The sequence below is a fragment of the Branchiostoma floridae genome, chromosome 10 (assembly GCF_000003815.2).
Source record: "Branchiostoma floridae strain S238N-H82 chromosome 10, Bfl_VNyyK, whole genome shotgun sequence".
NCBI lineage: Eukaryota > Metazoa > Chordata > Leptocardii > Amphioxiformes > Branchiostomatidae > Branchiostoma > Branchiostoma floridae.
The window spans coordinates 20,865,362-20,879,220 of NC_049988.1; the positions used below are offsets into that span (position 1 = coordinate 20,865,362).

Consider the following 13,859-nt stretch of genomic DNA (forward strand, 5'->3'; position numbering starts at 1 on the left):
TCAGGAAGGGGACGCCCACCGCCATAAATTTTGTCTTTATGGCGGGGGGGGGGGGGTCCGGCAGGATGTGGATGGGGTACCGGCAGGGTGGAGAGGGGGTAACAGCAGGATGCGGAGGGGGTACTGGACATCAAGGTTACGTGCGAAAAAATCACGTTCGGGTTCATAAAGGTGATTTTGCATTACTTGTCTGTATTTGTGACGTCTTGAAGTCAAGGAAGAGTAGCTACCTACAAATCTAATTGCCTGAATAAGGTATCCAAGCAAGCAGTGAAATCGCGTAGGGCAACGGCAGCGTGTTTGGCTCGGTCGCCGATCTTGTGCCCTTGGCAATTTATACGACTTTTCTCACTTTACTCAGGTGAAAATGAGTACCTAGCTTCGGCTAGGGCCGTCGAGTTGATCAGTTGATCCAGTTTACCATCGGATAGGATGTTAAATGGAGGTCCCGTGTTTGAGGAGAGCCACACCCCGGGCACGTAAAAGAACCCGCCATACTTGTCGAAAAGAGTAAGGCACCTTCCCGGTGTGAGCAGATGAAACCATTCCGGGCAAATTGGGTAGGGAATTTCCCGAGCAGCCCTCGTAACCCCTGCTTCGCCTATTGGGTCGAGCTTACAGAAGCTCGATGTTTCTGACTTAGAAAGAAGAGATGCTGCCACAGTGGGCTTAGTTCAGTGCCTAGAAGTGGTCAATGACCTTGCCCTGAGCAAACTCGTTAAAAAAGTAATTAATGTTGGTTGACCGAACGTCACACTGCAGCCCTTCCCGCGCGGTTTCCAGTCCATTAGTTTCACGCCGCGATGGAAGCAGTGAGTTTTAACGCGCGCTCCCAAGGCGCCGGTTATGCATTAAATAGACACTTGAAATGTCAGATACGATATCACATCAACCGGGCTTCTGGTCGGCTGTTTCTGAAATGGTACAGAAAGAAACAGCTGTGTGATGAGAGGAACACTTCAGCAGGAGGGTGGCAATGTGCGCTAACATGCCGGAGCATTTCTCCCTGGATAGCTCATCATTCCCCTACCGTTCCCCTCGTAATGCAGCCATCAGGTTCCCATTTGGGCAATGAGGCTGCTGTAACGTGCTCACGGCCCCTCCGCAAACACTTATTTACTTACGTACTTACTTCCTCCAACACGGAACCCATTTCTCGCCCCATCCAACCCGGAAAGCGGTTTGACAGGAAAGAGTCCGATGAGAGCCCGTGACCCGCCATCCCGCCTTGGATAATAACTCCATTATCAAAGCTCTTCCCGTAACTCGCCGGGAAGATCCATCAGCTTTGGTTTGTTCACATTCTCTTCTCACCCATTTTAACACGTCGTAAAAACGCGTGGGCAAAATTCATCGAGCTTTCACGTGGGTTTTCTCGTAAACGTAATCATCAAAGCCGTTTTCTGTGTAGAAACCTTAATGCTGTGTTTTAATGTTACTGTTCTTCACGTTTCCAGTATAGATTGCTGGAAATCTCGTACCTGAGTCTGCAGACTTACCTCTAGCCGACTTTGGGGTCCCCACATGCTGACCCTCAATATTACAAGATTCTAGGACCCCACATGCTCACTCTTAATCTTACCAAAATCTGAGCCCCCCACATGCTGACCCTCAACATTACCAGATTCTGGGCCCCCCGCATGCTGACCCTCAACATTACCAGATTCTGGGAACCCCACATGCTCACCCTCAATATTACCAGATTCTGGGCCCCCCACATGCTGACCCTCAACATTACCAGATTCTGGGCCCCCCGCATGATCACCCTCAACATTACCAGATTCTGGGACCCCCGCATGCTCACCCTCAACATTACCAGACTCTGGGCCCCCCACATGATCACCCTCAATCTTGCCAGATTCTGGGACCCCCGCATGCTCTCCCTCAATATTACCAGATTCTGGGACCCCCGCATGCTCACCCTCAACATGACCAGATTCTGGGACCCCCGCATGCTCACCCTCAATATTACCAGATTCTGGGACCCCCGCATGATCACCCTCAACATTACCAGATTCTGGGACCCCACATGTTCACCCCCAACATTACCAGATTCTGGGACCCCACATGTTCACCCCCAGTGCGACTACTCTGCTGCACTGAAGTAAAATTTGCCCCAATGCAGCCCCCTCCCACCCATTATAGCACTGATAACTGCACCGGCCGTTATTTAGCCGTTATCTATGATTGTTCAGACTCGTGTATTTAGCCGTTATGTATGTCTGCTCACCCCCTTTCCTCCTATTATAGCACTGATAGCTGCACGCCCGTAATTTAGCCGTTGTTTATGACTGTTCAGACTCGCGTATTTATCCGTTATTTATGTCTGCTCACCCCCTTCCTTCCTATTATAACACTGATAGCTACGCCGGCCGTTATTTAGCAGTTATCTATGAGTGTTCAGACTCGTGTATTTAGCCGTTATTTATGTCTGCTCACCCCCTTCCTTCCCATTATAACACTGATAGCTACACCGGCCGTAAATAGCATTTATCCGTTATTTATGGTTGCTCAGACTCGTGTCGTTATTTAGTCTTCTCGCACCCTTCCACCCCTTCCCTAGTATCTATCCTATGTTCAGACTCGTGTATTTATCCGTTATGTATGGTCGCTCAGACTCCTGTATTTATCCGTTATTTATGAGTGCTCAGACTCGTGTATTTATCCGTTATTTATGGCTGCTCAGACTCGTGTCGTTATTTAGTCTTCTCACTCCCTTCCACCCCTTCCCTAGTATCTATCCTATGTTTAGACCCGTGTATTTATCCGTTATTTATGAGTGCTCAGACTCGTGTATTTATCCGTTATTTACGGCTGCTCAGACCCGTGTCGCCCGCAGGAGGCGTGCTGATAAGCGGCTCATCGCGCAGCTGATCCCATCAGCCTCCGCTAAGCAGGCCTGCGGCCCGGCGCCGGGATGGGAAACACAATCATTTACTGACAGATCGGTCCATGGAATAGAGCTGTGACGGCACAGTTGTCACTTTGCGTTTTCTCTCCTGTACAGACCGTACCATCACAGCAGCGCAGATGTAGCGACGACCGAGGCAACAACCACTACAACATCGCTGTCAGCGCTGCTACAACCACGGTTCCAACCGAAGCCACAGCCACTACAACATCGCCGCCAGCGCTGCTACAACCACGGTTCCAACCGAAGCCACAGCCACTACAACATCGCCGCCAGCGCTGCTACAACCACGGTTCCAACCGAAGCCACAGCCGCTACAACATCGCCGCCAGCGCTGCTACAACCACGGTTCCAACCGAAGCCACAGCCACTACAACATCGCCGCCAGCGCTGCTACAACCACGGTTCCAACCGAAGCCATTGCCGCTACAACATCGCCGCCAGCGCTGCTACAAACACGGTTCCAACCGAAGCCACAGCCACTAAAACATCATTGCTGCAGCCAACTTCCATCCTCCCAGCTGACAGCTAGACCCCTGAGGTTTGCCGCTTCCCGCCTCCCGAGGAACGATTCCATCAGTGCACCTGCCAGTCGGTACGCGCATGGGACTCCCACATACCTGACAGTCGGTACGCGCATGGGACTCCCACATACCTGACAGTCGGTACGCGCATGGGACTCCCACATACCTGACAGTCGGTACGCGCATGGGACTCCCACATACCTGCCAGTCGGTACGCGCATGGGACTCCCACATACCTGACAGTCGGTACGCGCATGGGACTCCCACATACCTGCCAGTCGGTACGCGCATGGAACTCCCACATACCTGCCTGTCGGTACGCGCATGGGACTCCCACATACAGCCGCAAACGGGTCCCAGGCACCTGCGGACACCTGAGGCTATCCATCATCTTCCCACGCTGCCGGTTTGTATCTGCTGCAACCAAACGGCCGAGAGGCTCCCGTGAAGAGATCTCGTGTCCAGCAGACTCTGTGTTCTGGCGAAGCGATCTCGTGTCCAACAGACTCTGTGTTCTGGTGAAAAGATCTCGTGTCCAGCAGACTCTGTGTTCTGGTGAAGCGATCTCGTGTCCAACAGACTCTGTGTTCTGGTGAAGCGATCTCCACCGCCGGGTAGCAGCCAGGTGCTCCTGCGGGCCAGGCTTATAAACACTGAGCTCCATCGTGATCCCATCAGCTGATACCCGCCGCCGGCTGAGCGGGTTTAGGAAGACTGATGATCGGCTCTGTCCCACCGCCGGCGCCTCTCCGCCCGCGCATCCATCACTGCTGAGTGTGTCTGAGGTCAGTCCGGCCGCGCAGCTCCGTCTGACGGGTTCCCTCGCCAAGTGTGGGTGAGAAACGGCGGAAGGCAAAGCTGCAGCCGGGATTACGGAACAGCTTCGCGCTATAAGGCAAGAACTGTCCTTCTCTGGTGAGTGACCGCCGTGAGGACTACGTCACAGAAGATACATGACGACACGATAACACTCCGCGGCCGTACGGGCTGCTGTGGTGAGTCGGCCCGGCCAAGCGTCCGGTTCCTCACGGTGCAGGATTCGTGGGGCACCGAGACATCCGCGCTGGGGCGGCGGTAAGAGTTAGGGTGACCCCGTGCGGCTGTGCCCGGCAAGGGGAAGACGGCCCTGATGCGGCGGTGAGGGGTGAGGGAGACCCCCGTGCAGTTTGCGGGCTGTGTACGGTGAGTGGTTGGGGAGGGCAGTGCCCGGCAAATGGACTACTTTATCGCGGTGCTGGGAGCCCGAGCCAGCGGGAAGACGGCGCTGGTGCGGCGGTTCATGACGGGGGAGTTCCCGGCGCAGCACCGGCCCACTGTGGAGGACGTGTACAGTCGCGTGGTGGGCTGCGACAAGGGCGTCTGCACCCTGCGCGTCATCGACACCACAGGCTCCTACAACTTCCCCGCCATGAGGAGGCTCGCCATCTTCAAGGCCAAGGCCATCCTGCTGGTCTACTCCGTCACGGACAAGAACTCCTTCGAGGAGGTCAAGACGCTGTACGAGCTGGTGCACTCCGTCAAGACGGACGTCTTCAAGACGCCGGTGGTTCTGGTGGGGACAAAGGCGGACCTGGCCGACCAGCGGGACGTCAAGAAGAAGGAAGGCACGGAACTTGAACTCATCTGGAACTGCGGATTCTTAGAGGTCACGGTCACGGACGAAGAACAGGTCACAGACGTCTTCAGGAGAGTCTTCGAGCTGGAGACGCGCTGGGCCATGACCCTGACTCCGGAGAGCCAGAAGTACAAACGGCGGTGCGGCTGCCTTCCGCTGAAAACATGGGCCAAACCGGAATAACGAAGGGGAAGACTGCAATAGCAAAGGTCCAGACCGGAATAGCCCAGGGCCACGACAAAGGGCCAGACCGGAATAGCCCAGGGCCACGACAAAGGGCCAGACCGGAATAATAGCAAAGGGCGAAACCGGACAAGAAAAGGACCAGACCGGAATAGCAAAGGGAAAGACTGCAATAGCAAAGGGCCAGACTGGACTGACGTGGGTTAACATGGAGTACTGATTGGCCAATCCGGACTGACGTGGGTTAACATGGAGTAATGATTGGCCAATCCGGACTGACGTGGGCTAACATGGAGTACTGATTGGCCAATCCGGACTGACGTTGGTTAACATGGAGTACTGATTGGCCAATCCGGACTGACGTTGGTTAACATGGAGTAATGATTGGCCAATCCGGACTGACGTGGGCTAACATGGAGTACTGATTGGCCAATCCGGACTGACGTGGGTTAACATGGAGTACTGATTGGCCAATCCGGACTGACGTTGGTTAACATGGAGTACTGATTGGCCAATCCGGACTGACGTTGGTTAACATGGAGTACTGATTGGCCAATCCGGACTGACGTTGGTTAACATGGAGTAATGATTGGCCAATCCGGACTGACGTGGGCCGATGTGGAGCAATGATATGCTATTTCGATAAACCTTGACTGAGTGGGAGTAGTTATATTCATTGGACCCGGCTCGGACAGAGTAACCGGGACATACCCGTGGCCTAACCGGGACCTTACCGTGGCCTAACCGTGACCTAACCGGGGCCTAACCGTGGCCTAACCGTGATCTAACCGGGGCCTAACCGTGACCTAACCGGGACCTACCCGTGGCCTAACCGTGACCTAACCGTGACCTAATCGTGGCCTAACCGTGACCTAACCGTGGCCTAGCCGTGACCTAACCGTGACCTAACCGTGACCTAGCCCTGACCTAGCATAGCCCAGAACTCGCACCGTGCGGGACTAACGGCTGAGTGGACAATATCATATTACATACTGCTAAAGATGGTATCACATTACCTACTGCTATGTGAACCTTGTAGCACAGCCTTGGACGTGCCTGCTGCGAGGCTAGCAGCTATATGATAAACAGTACGTGGTCAGAAGATATCAGCTTGGATGCAGGTACTAGGTTTGACACCACAAATAGCTCAGTGAAATTACATGTGCCGTTTCCATGGTTACTGTTCTGTAACGTGACGTCAGCACTACGTCACGCCTGTGTAAGACGGGCGGCTTCACCTGTCAAGTCGGTTTGTGGGGAAATCTCTGTCAGGAAATTACAAGATGTTATCAATAAAGCGTGTGGCAGAGGTCGCCTTGCAGTCATTATAGGAGCATGTTTGCTTCACGGGATGGGTAGTGGTGGGTAGGGGGGGTATGGGGGGAGGGGTTTACGGAAAAGGCTGGCCTGTCTACCTGGGCTGTCTACCTGGGCTGTCTACCTGGGCTGGCTATCACGTCAGGCTACTTGGACCTACGAAAGCCCATTGGGACAAAAGCTGGTTTAGCAGTAGGGGTTGTTTGTGCTCAGCGAAGAAGCTGTGTCTGAAGGATCTGTGTGTTATTATGTGAATGAGCTGTGTGAAGTGGCAGTGTGTGAAGGAGCTGTTTGTGAAGCAACTGTGTTTGAAGGAGCTGTGTATGTTACATAACCCAGAGGTTCTGGGTTTGAATCAGTTGATATGCCACCAATCTTGTGCGCTTGGGAAGGGCTCTTACCACGACTTTCCTCCCTTCACTAGGGTAGAGAAAAGAGTATCTAGCTTTGGTAAGGGCCCTCCCTCAGATAGGGCATAGAACCCACTCTTACTCTTCCTTCCCAGTGTATTAGTGGTTCAAAACTTAAGTCCTATGGCCATACCTGAGGTAATTGCTGTCGTATTGAGGTCACCTTAGTTAGCACCAAATGGCAGCAGTTCCAGACCCTTGCACTTTAGCAACGCTTATTTTAAGCTCCTCACAATTCAATTGCCGATCCTATTGTATGGCGCAGAAGCCTGGACCCTAACAGCCACTAAAGAACGGCTCCTGGACACCTTTGACCAACTAGCCACCAGTCTTAAGACTAATCCAATCAGCCCCATAAGTTGTGTTAACAGCCCTTCCCAAGGGAACAAGATCGGATTTGATTTGAACCCAGAACCTCTGGGTTATGTAACACACACAATAGCTTCACACATAGCTTCTTCATTGCGCACAAACAACCCCTACTGCTAAAGCAGCTTTTGTCCCAATGGGCTTTCGTAGGTCCAAGTGGCCTGACGTGATAGCCAGCCCAGGTAGACAGCCCAGGTAGACAGCCCAGGTAGACAGGCCAGCCTTTTCCGTAAACCCTGGGGGGAGTGGGGGGTACGGGGGAAGTGGTGGGGTATGGGTGGGGTAGTATTGGGGAATGGTGGGTAGTAGTGGGGTATGGGGGATATGGGGGGAAGCGACTTTATTGAGTCTCAGGCCGAATGTTGCACAGATAGAAATCAGCACGAATGAGGATAAAAAGTCACCTTGCTGTTTCCGGACGGTCCCCTCCTGACAGAACACAGACGCTTCTATTAACAGTCCGGCTGTGAAGTGGTAATGGCTCCATATCGGGTAGCGGGATCTCTGCAGGTCTGAAAGTATCGCAGTGATGAACCGCTGATCATTGATCACCAAACCATTACTTGGTGTGATTCACCGTCACAGAAACTGCACCTGATGCTGGTCTAAAGCAGGGCTCGAAAAGATGCAAACATGTCGATATTCTGGAATGATTGAGAAAAGTTCGCAATGTTTGTCAGCAAAGTAATCCAGAATATTTCCCCCTCAATGTAAATGATAAAAGAGTCGAATGTAGGGTTAATGACCCGCTTTCCTTCGGTGTATACGGTTCCATAACTCATGGCCGGTTTCTATAACCACTGAATGAATGACCGAGTCCGCGTAGCAGACGAGGTCGTTTATAAGGTGTTTATAGGAACCGGCTATGAATTTTGGCACATTATAGACCGACGAAAAGCCGGATATAGACATCATCATATATCTAGCCGAGATCACTCAGCTTCGGAAGGCGTATTGCTACATTTGTAGATACATCATACAACGTTAGTAGCCCATAGCTAAGATCCAGTTCTTGTTCGTCCGGCCCTTTTTCTGGTTGTCCGGGTCATGGCCATTTTGTTGATCTCCCTGCTTTCCGAATCCTCTAAACTTTGTGACTGCGCGATAAAGTTTCACCACCACTTCCTAGCCCAGCCGAAATGCCACTGTTTGGGATGGTCCTAGCCCAGCCGAAAGGCCACTGTTTGGGAAGGTCCTAGCCCAGCTGAAACGCCACAGTTTGGGATGGTCCTAGCCCAGCCGAAATGCCACTGTTTGTGATGGTCCTAGTCCAGCCGAAACGCCACTGTTTGGGATGGTCCTAGCCTAGCCGAAATGCCACTGTTTGTGATGGTCCTAGTCCAGCCGAAACGCCACTGTTTGGGATGGTCCTAGACCAGCCGAAACGCCACTGTTTGTGATGGTCCCAGACCAGCCGAAACGCCACTGTTTGGGATGGTCCTAGTCCAGCCGAAACTCCACGGTTTGGGATGGTCCTAGTCCAGCCGAAATGCCACTGTTTGTGATGGTCCTAGTCCAGCCGAAACGCCACTGTTTGGGACGGTCCTAGCCCAGCCGAAACGCCACGGTTTGTGATGGTCCTAGTCCAGCCGAAACGCCACGGTTTGGGATGGTCCTAGACCAGCCGAAACGCCACTGTTTGGGATGGTCCTAGTCCAGCCGAAACGCCACTGTTTGTGATGGTCCCAGACCAGCCGAAACGCCACTGTTTGGGATGGTCCTAGACCAGCCGAAACGCCACTGTTTGGGATGGTCCTAGACCAGCCGAAACGCCACTGTTTGGGATGGTCCTAGTCCAGCCGAAACGCCACTGTTTGGGATGGTCCTAGACCAGCCGAAACGCCACTGTTTGGGATGGTCCTAGCCCAGCCGAAACGCCACTGTTTGGGATGGTCCTAGACCAGCCGAAACGCCACTGTTTGTGATGGTCCTAGTCCAGCCGAAACGCCACTGTTTGTGATGGTCCCAGACCAGCCGAAACGCCACTGTTTGGGATGGTCCTAGTCCAGCCGAAACGCCACTGTTTGGGATGGTCCTAGACCAGCCGAAACGCCACTGTTTGGGATGGTCCTAGCCCAGCCGAAACTCCACTGTTTGGGATGGTCCTAGCCCAGCCGAAACTCCACTGTTTGGGATGGTCCTAGACCAGCCGAAACTCCACTGTTTGGGATGGTCCTAGACCAGCCTATTCAGGCACGGAATGGGACACAGCCCGGAATGGGACACAGCCCGACTGCCCAGGTCTGTGCCCAGAAGCGCTGTCAATCACTATGACTGACGGGACAGTGGTGATTAATTATTCACGTCCATGTTTCCAAATAAGGCTTGATCTTGTGAGATTTTGTTTCGAGAGTTTGGCAGTTTGGCGGACATTTTTAATTCCCACTGTATGATTTTTAGACACAGAAATTATCACGTCAATAGAGCATCTCATCTAGATAATTACAAAATATACCACATCTAAACATGAAAACGTCCAGCTGCACGTTGCTCAAGTCTCCAAACCTATGATTCAGTTCGTTGTGTCAGACCTCATATCCGTATTTTACCCAGAACCGTGCCTTATATATATATATACAAGGCACGGTTCTGGGTAAAATACGGATTTGTCCCTAGCCACGGTTCGGGGCACTGTGCCTCAAATTGCTGTAGAAATTAGTGCTTAGACGTCCGTCTGTTTTTGACACATCAACTCTAAGTCTGTAAATGCTCCAAGACGAGCGTGAATTACGTTGATTCTTCCTCATCCGGGATCCCAGCGCCCCGATAATCAAAGATGGCGGGGCTGCAGGTGTAATGTATTGTATTATATCGTACATTATGTAACGTATTGAATTGTATTGAATGATCGTATTGTATTGTATATCTACTTGAATCTGTTTATTGTAACTGTCGCGTTCTGGCGACCCTTCTTCGAACGGGGTGACCGCCCGCTCGAGTACGTCCGTTGCTCGGGCGGGCGGTTTATACCTGTTCGGCGAAGGGTGTTCTAGAAGCGTCAGAACGCGACCAGTAATGCGATTTTGAATAAAAGTTAGTTTGGTTTGATCGTCTCACAAGACAGACGTGTCGTCAATTCGTCCGACTAGTTGTTATTTATCCAACACAGGAAAACAAGGCACGTTGGACAGACTCCTCCCTTAAAAACGCCCCCAAAGCACAGTATGGGACAGGGTCTTCTGTGTGCCCAGAACTGTGCGCGATTGGGCACGTTCGGGCAGTCCCCGCGCAGCCGCCACGCCACGTCGAGAGTTCGAGGCAGTTTTGTTTTCCTTCCGCGAGAGAAAGTAGTCCGTTCCATGACTTCGGGCGTCAACACGCGTTACAGAAAAGCTTGCCGCTGGAGTATATAACCACTTACCGTCTTAATTTCAAGTCATTTATAATATTTCAGGTTCATTTGTTACTCCTATAGCTTCTTTGAACCGCTGTTTTATCGCTTTCCCGTAACAATTACGTCGCGAAAACTGGCGATTTTCATGTTATTTCCCCTGTTGTTTTCACCCTGGTGTAGATTTCAAACCAACAGGAAATTTAGCGTATAAGAAAGAGCAAAAAGTCTACTTTCTTTTGGTATATGATTTAGTATAGATTTTGAGGGCGACACGCATTTGCCCCCAATCCGCGCGAGTCCATGTCACTAGGAGCGGTCATTTTTATTCCAGAATAGATATTAGAACGCACTACCCAGTATTTGTGTGCCGCGGAACTCGTCCTATTCTCGGTCGGTACGGGGGCTAGTTGCGGCCGCGATTTTGCGTCTCCCGCCCCCGAAATCTCTACTTGGAGAACAGATCGCGATCATAGGGCAGCCGTCTAAATTTTAACCCGTTTTCTTATAGTTCCTTCCTAGGATACTACTTATTGTTCGGAGACTCAGTCAAAGCAAGGATGTAACCTCCTTGGTCAAAGCGAAAGTTCTGCTCTTTAGCCAAGTTGTCGATCCCAGTTTTATCAAAGGTACCGACTTTGATAAACCTAAAACTACATGTACCTCTGTTCTACGCACAATACTGCACTCAATTTGATAACAATTAGATAAAAGGTATTACAAGAAAATATCAAGAGATGTATAGTTTTTTGTACTTTGAAAAATTCAAATAAAACTTTAAGAGATGCCGAAGTTTGTCCTGACCTGCATCATCAACGGGGTTAACCCTACAGTCTTTGGTTACAGTTCCTTGCTACAGTACCTGCTTACATTCTATACTCATAGTCATATTGGATGTCTTGTGAACAGGTCATCTAAGGTATTGGTTGTACATACACTGCATTTACATGTAATTACTTTCGCTCACTCACTCACTAATAATCACTGTTCGAATTATACCTAGAAGCATGAAATGATGTAATCTGTCAGTAACAAGTAACTAAAAGGGTCACATTTTCTTCTGTCCTTTCTTCATCTAAAGTACTGAATTGCCTTTGCTGTTGTACAATATAAAGTATGCAAAGAGTCATATGTTAACTGTAAGCCACACTTTATTGAACAAATGTGTCTAACGTGTTACTGTACATATGAATGGCAACTTGGAGACAAGATTTGTGTTGTAATCAAAAAGTATCTATGGAATCTGCTGCCACACAGCTGACCATTTTTTTGCCAGAATGATAATATACATGTTATTCCAATAAGGCCACAGCATCATCGCCCAATTAGTTTTTGCCTGATTTTAGAAGAAAAAAACAATGATTTTTTTCCTCTTTTGGGATGGTCAGATAGACCAAAATGGACAAACATGCTGTGTTGTACTAAAGCCTAACGATTATACTTGTAGAGGTGACACGAGAAAGGTAGCCATGATTATAGTTGCAGAAGTGAAACTTGGATAGTTGTAAAAGTGAAACCAATATGGAAGCGATGAATGTAGTTGCCAGCTTGGCAAGTGATACTAGTGTACCACACCAGTATCACTTTTACTGTACTAGTTCACTTCTTTGATACAGGAATGAATGCCGTGTTAGTTGTGATACCACGTTTTGTCACTTTAAATCATGTTACAACGTTTATGGTGTCTATTTTGAAAATTTAGCCATCTTGTTTTTTCATCCATCTTGTTTCACTATCTCATTTACATTATTTTTTCATTTGGCATGCCATCCATAAGATTTACTTGCTGTGGCCTGTTGTGAAATGATACTCTGTACAGTATGATATAGATATAAATGATATATAGAAATGCCAATCAGCCAAATGATATGGCTAAGTAAACACAGCTGTCAGCCTCATCAGATCCACAGCACAGCATCACCTGTATGAAACATAATATTTCACAGTATGAAAATCAAATATAATTTAAGAGTCTTCATTGACAATGATTAATAGTAGGCTGTTATATCTGAAATACTTTACTTATCATCTGTGATAATATAATGTCAACTATAAAAGCAACATTTTCCACATAATGCAGAATATTTCCTCCCAGTAATGAAAGAAGTATGGAATTATGCCCATCAATCATGCAGATAAGGTGCCAAGTAGAGCAACACACATTTCTTTTAATTGGCACTTGCCTCTTGTATCTCCAATTTGAAGTTCCTACCATTAACAAGAAAGCAATATAGAGTTTCTGCATTAACTTGATAGGTAACCATAAACATTACCCACATTCCATTCTTTCCTAAAACTCCTTACATGTCTATAAGACAATCCCCATTATTGACCAAAACAGAAATATGAAGTTTTTGTATTAAGTATGCAAATGAGGTCAATTTTAGCATAACGAACATTCTGTTGTATGCACCTTTCCTAAATGTACTGCCACCTCTAATATGACATAGTAGTCCAAATCAGCATTTGATTATGCAAATTAGGTCCTAATAAAACATATTTCATTTCACCTCGACCTTACCTCTCTATGTCATGGTTATGAATTATCTAAAGGTATCATTAAGGAAAAACATTTACTTCAAAGGCAATATAATATCTGGATATCAATTATGCAAATAAGGTCTTTTTGTAGCACAAATAGTATATCATTGTAATATGTCATTGGCTTGTTCCCCAATGATACTTTTAAGCCAAAATTTGCAAAAGTACCATCATTTCTACATATGATCTTTCATGTATGATAGTGTAGTGGGTATTGTTGTGCAAATAAGGACCTATTTAACATTAATTATATCAATTCATGTTTATGTATATGTCACCTAACTACTATGTGAGATTAACTTCCTATGATTCAAAATGCAGAAAAAAAACATCTAGAAAATACAGCATGTCCTCATGCAAACTATTAAGTCAATCCATTGTCATAAAGAAGATATGGATTTTCCCACCAAATATACCTTTTTCTATTTAAGTCTGCAAATGTGGGTCCACTCAGACTAATCAGTACTTTGCTGTGCTCATCTCTAATGAACCTACCTAATGAAAGTTACAGACACTGTGAGCTGCAAGAAGCACATCCTCAGCTGATCTTGGGTAGAACTCATTCTAATGAAAAAACAACAAAAAAACATGTTAGTATCCATTTGTCATACCGGTACCTAACATTGCCATTCTTTGACTACCCATATCACACAGATAT

General features: G+C 48.6%; 1 protein-coding gene across 1 annotated transcript; it reads left to right on the top strand.

Moving 5' to 3' along the window:
• Positions 1-3,714: 3,714 nt before the first annotated feature.
• On the top strand, positions 3,715-5,389 carry LOC118423817 (GTP-binding protein Di-Ras2-like). Its single transcript, XM_035832069.1, has one exon. It carries the CDS (start codon positions 4,649-4,651, stop codon positions 5,231-5,233), a length of 585 nt encoding a protein of 194 aa, XP_035687962.1. The 5' UTR covers positions 3,715-4,648; the 3' UTR covers positions 5,234-5,389.
• The last annotated feature ends 8,470 nt before the right edge of the window (positions 5,390-13,859 follow it).

Excerpts from the sequence above, each read along its gene's own strand:
- LOC118423817 (XM_035832069.1), top strand. The coding sequence starts at position 4,649 with ATGGACTACTTTATCGCGGTGCTGGGAGCCCGAGCCAGCGGGAAGACG.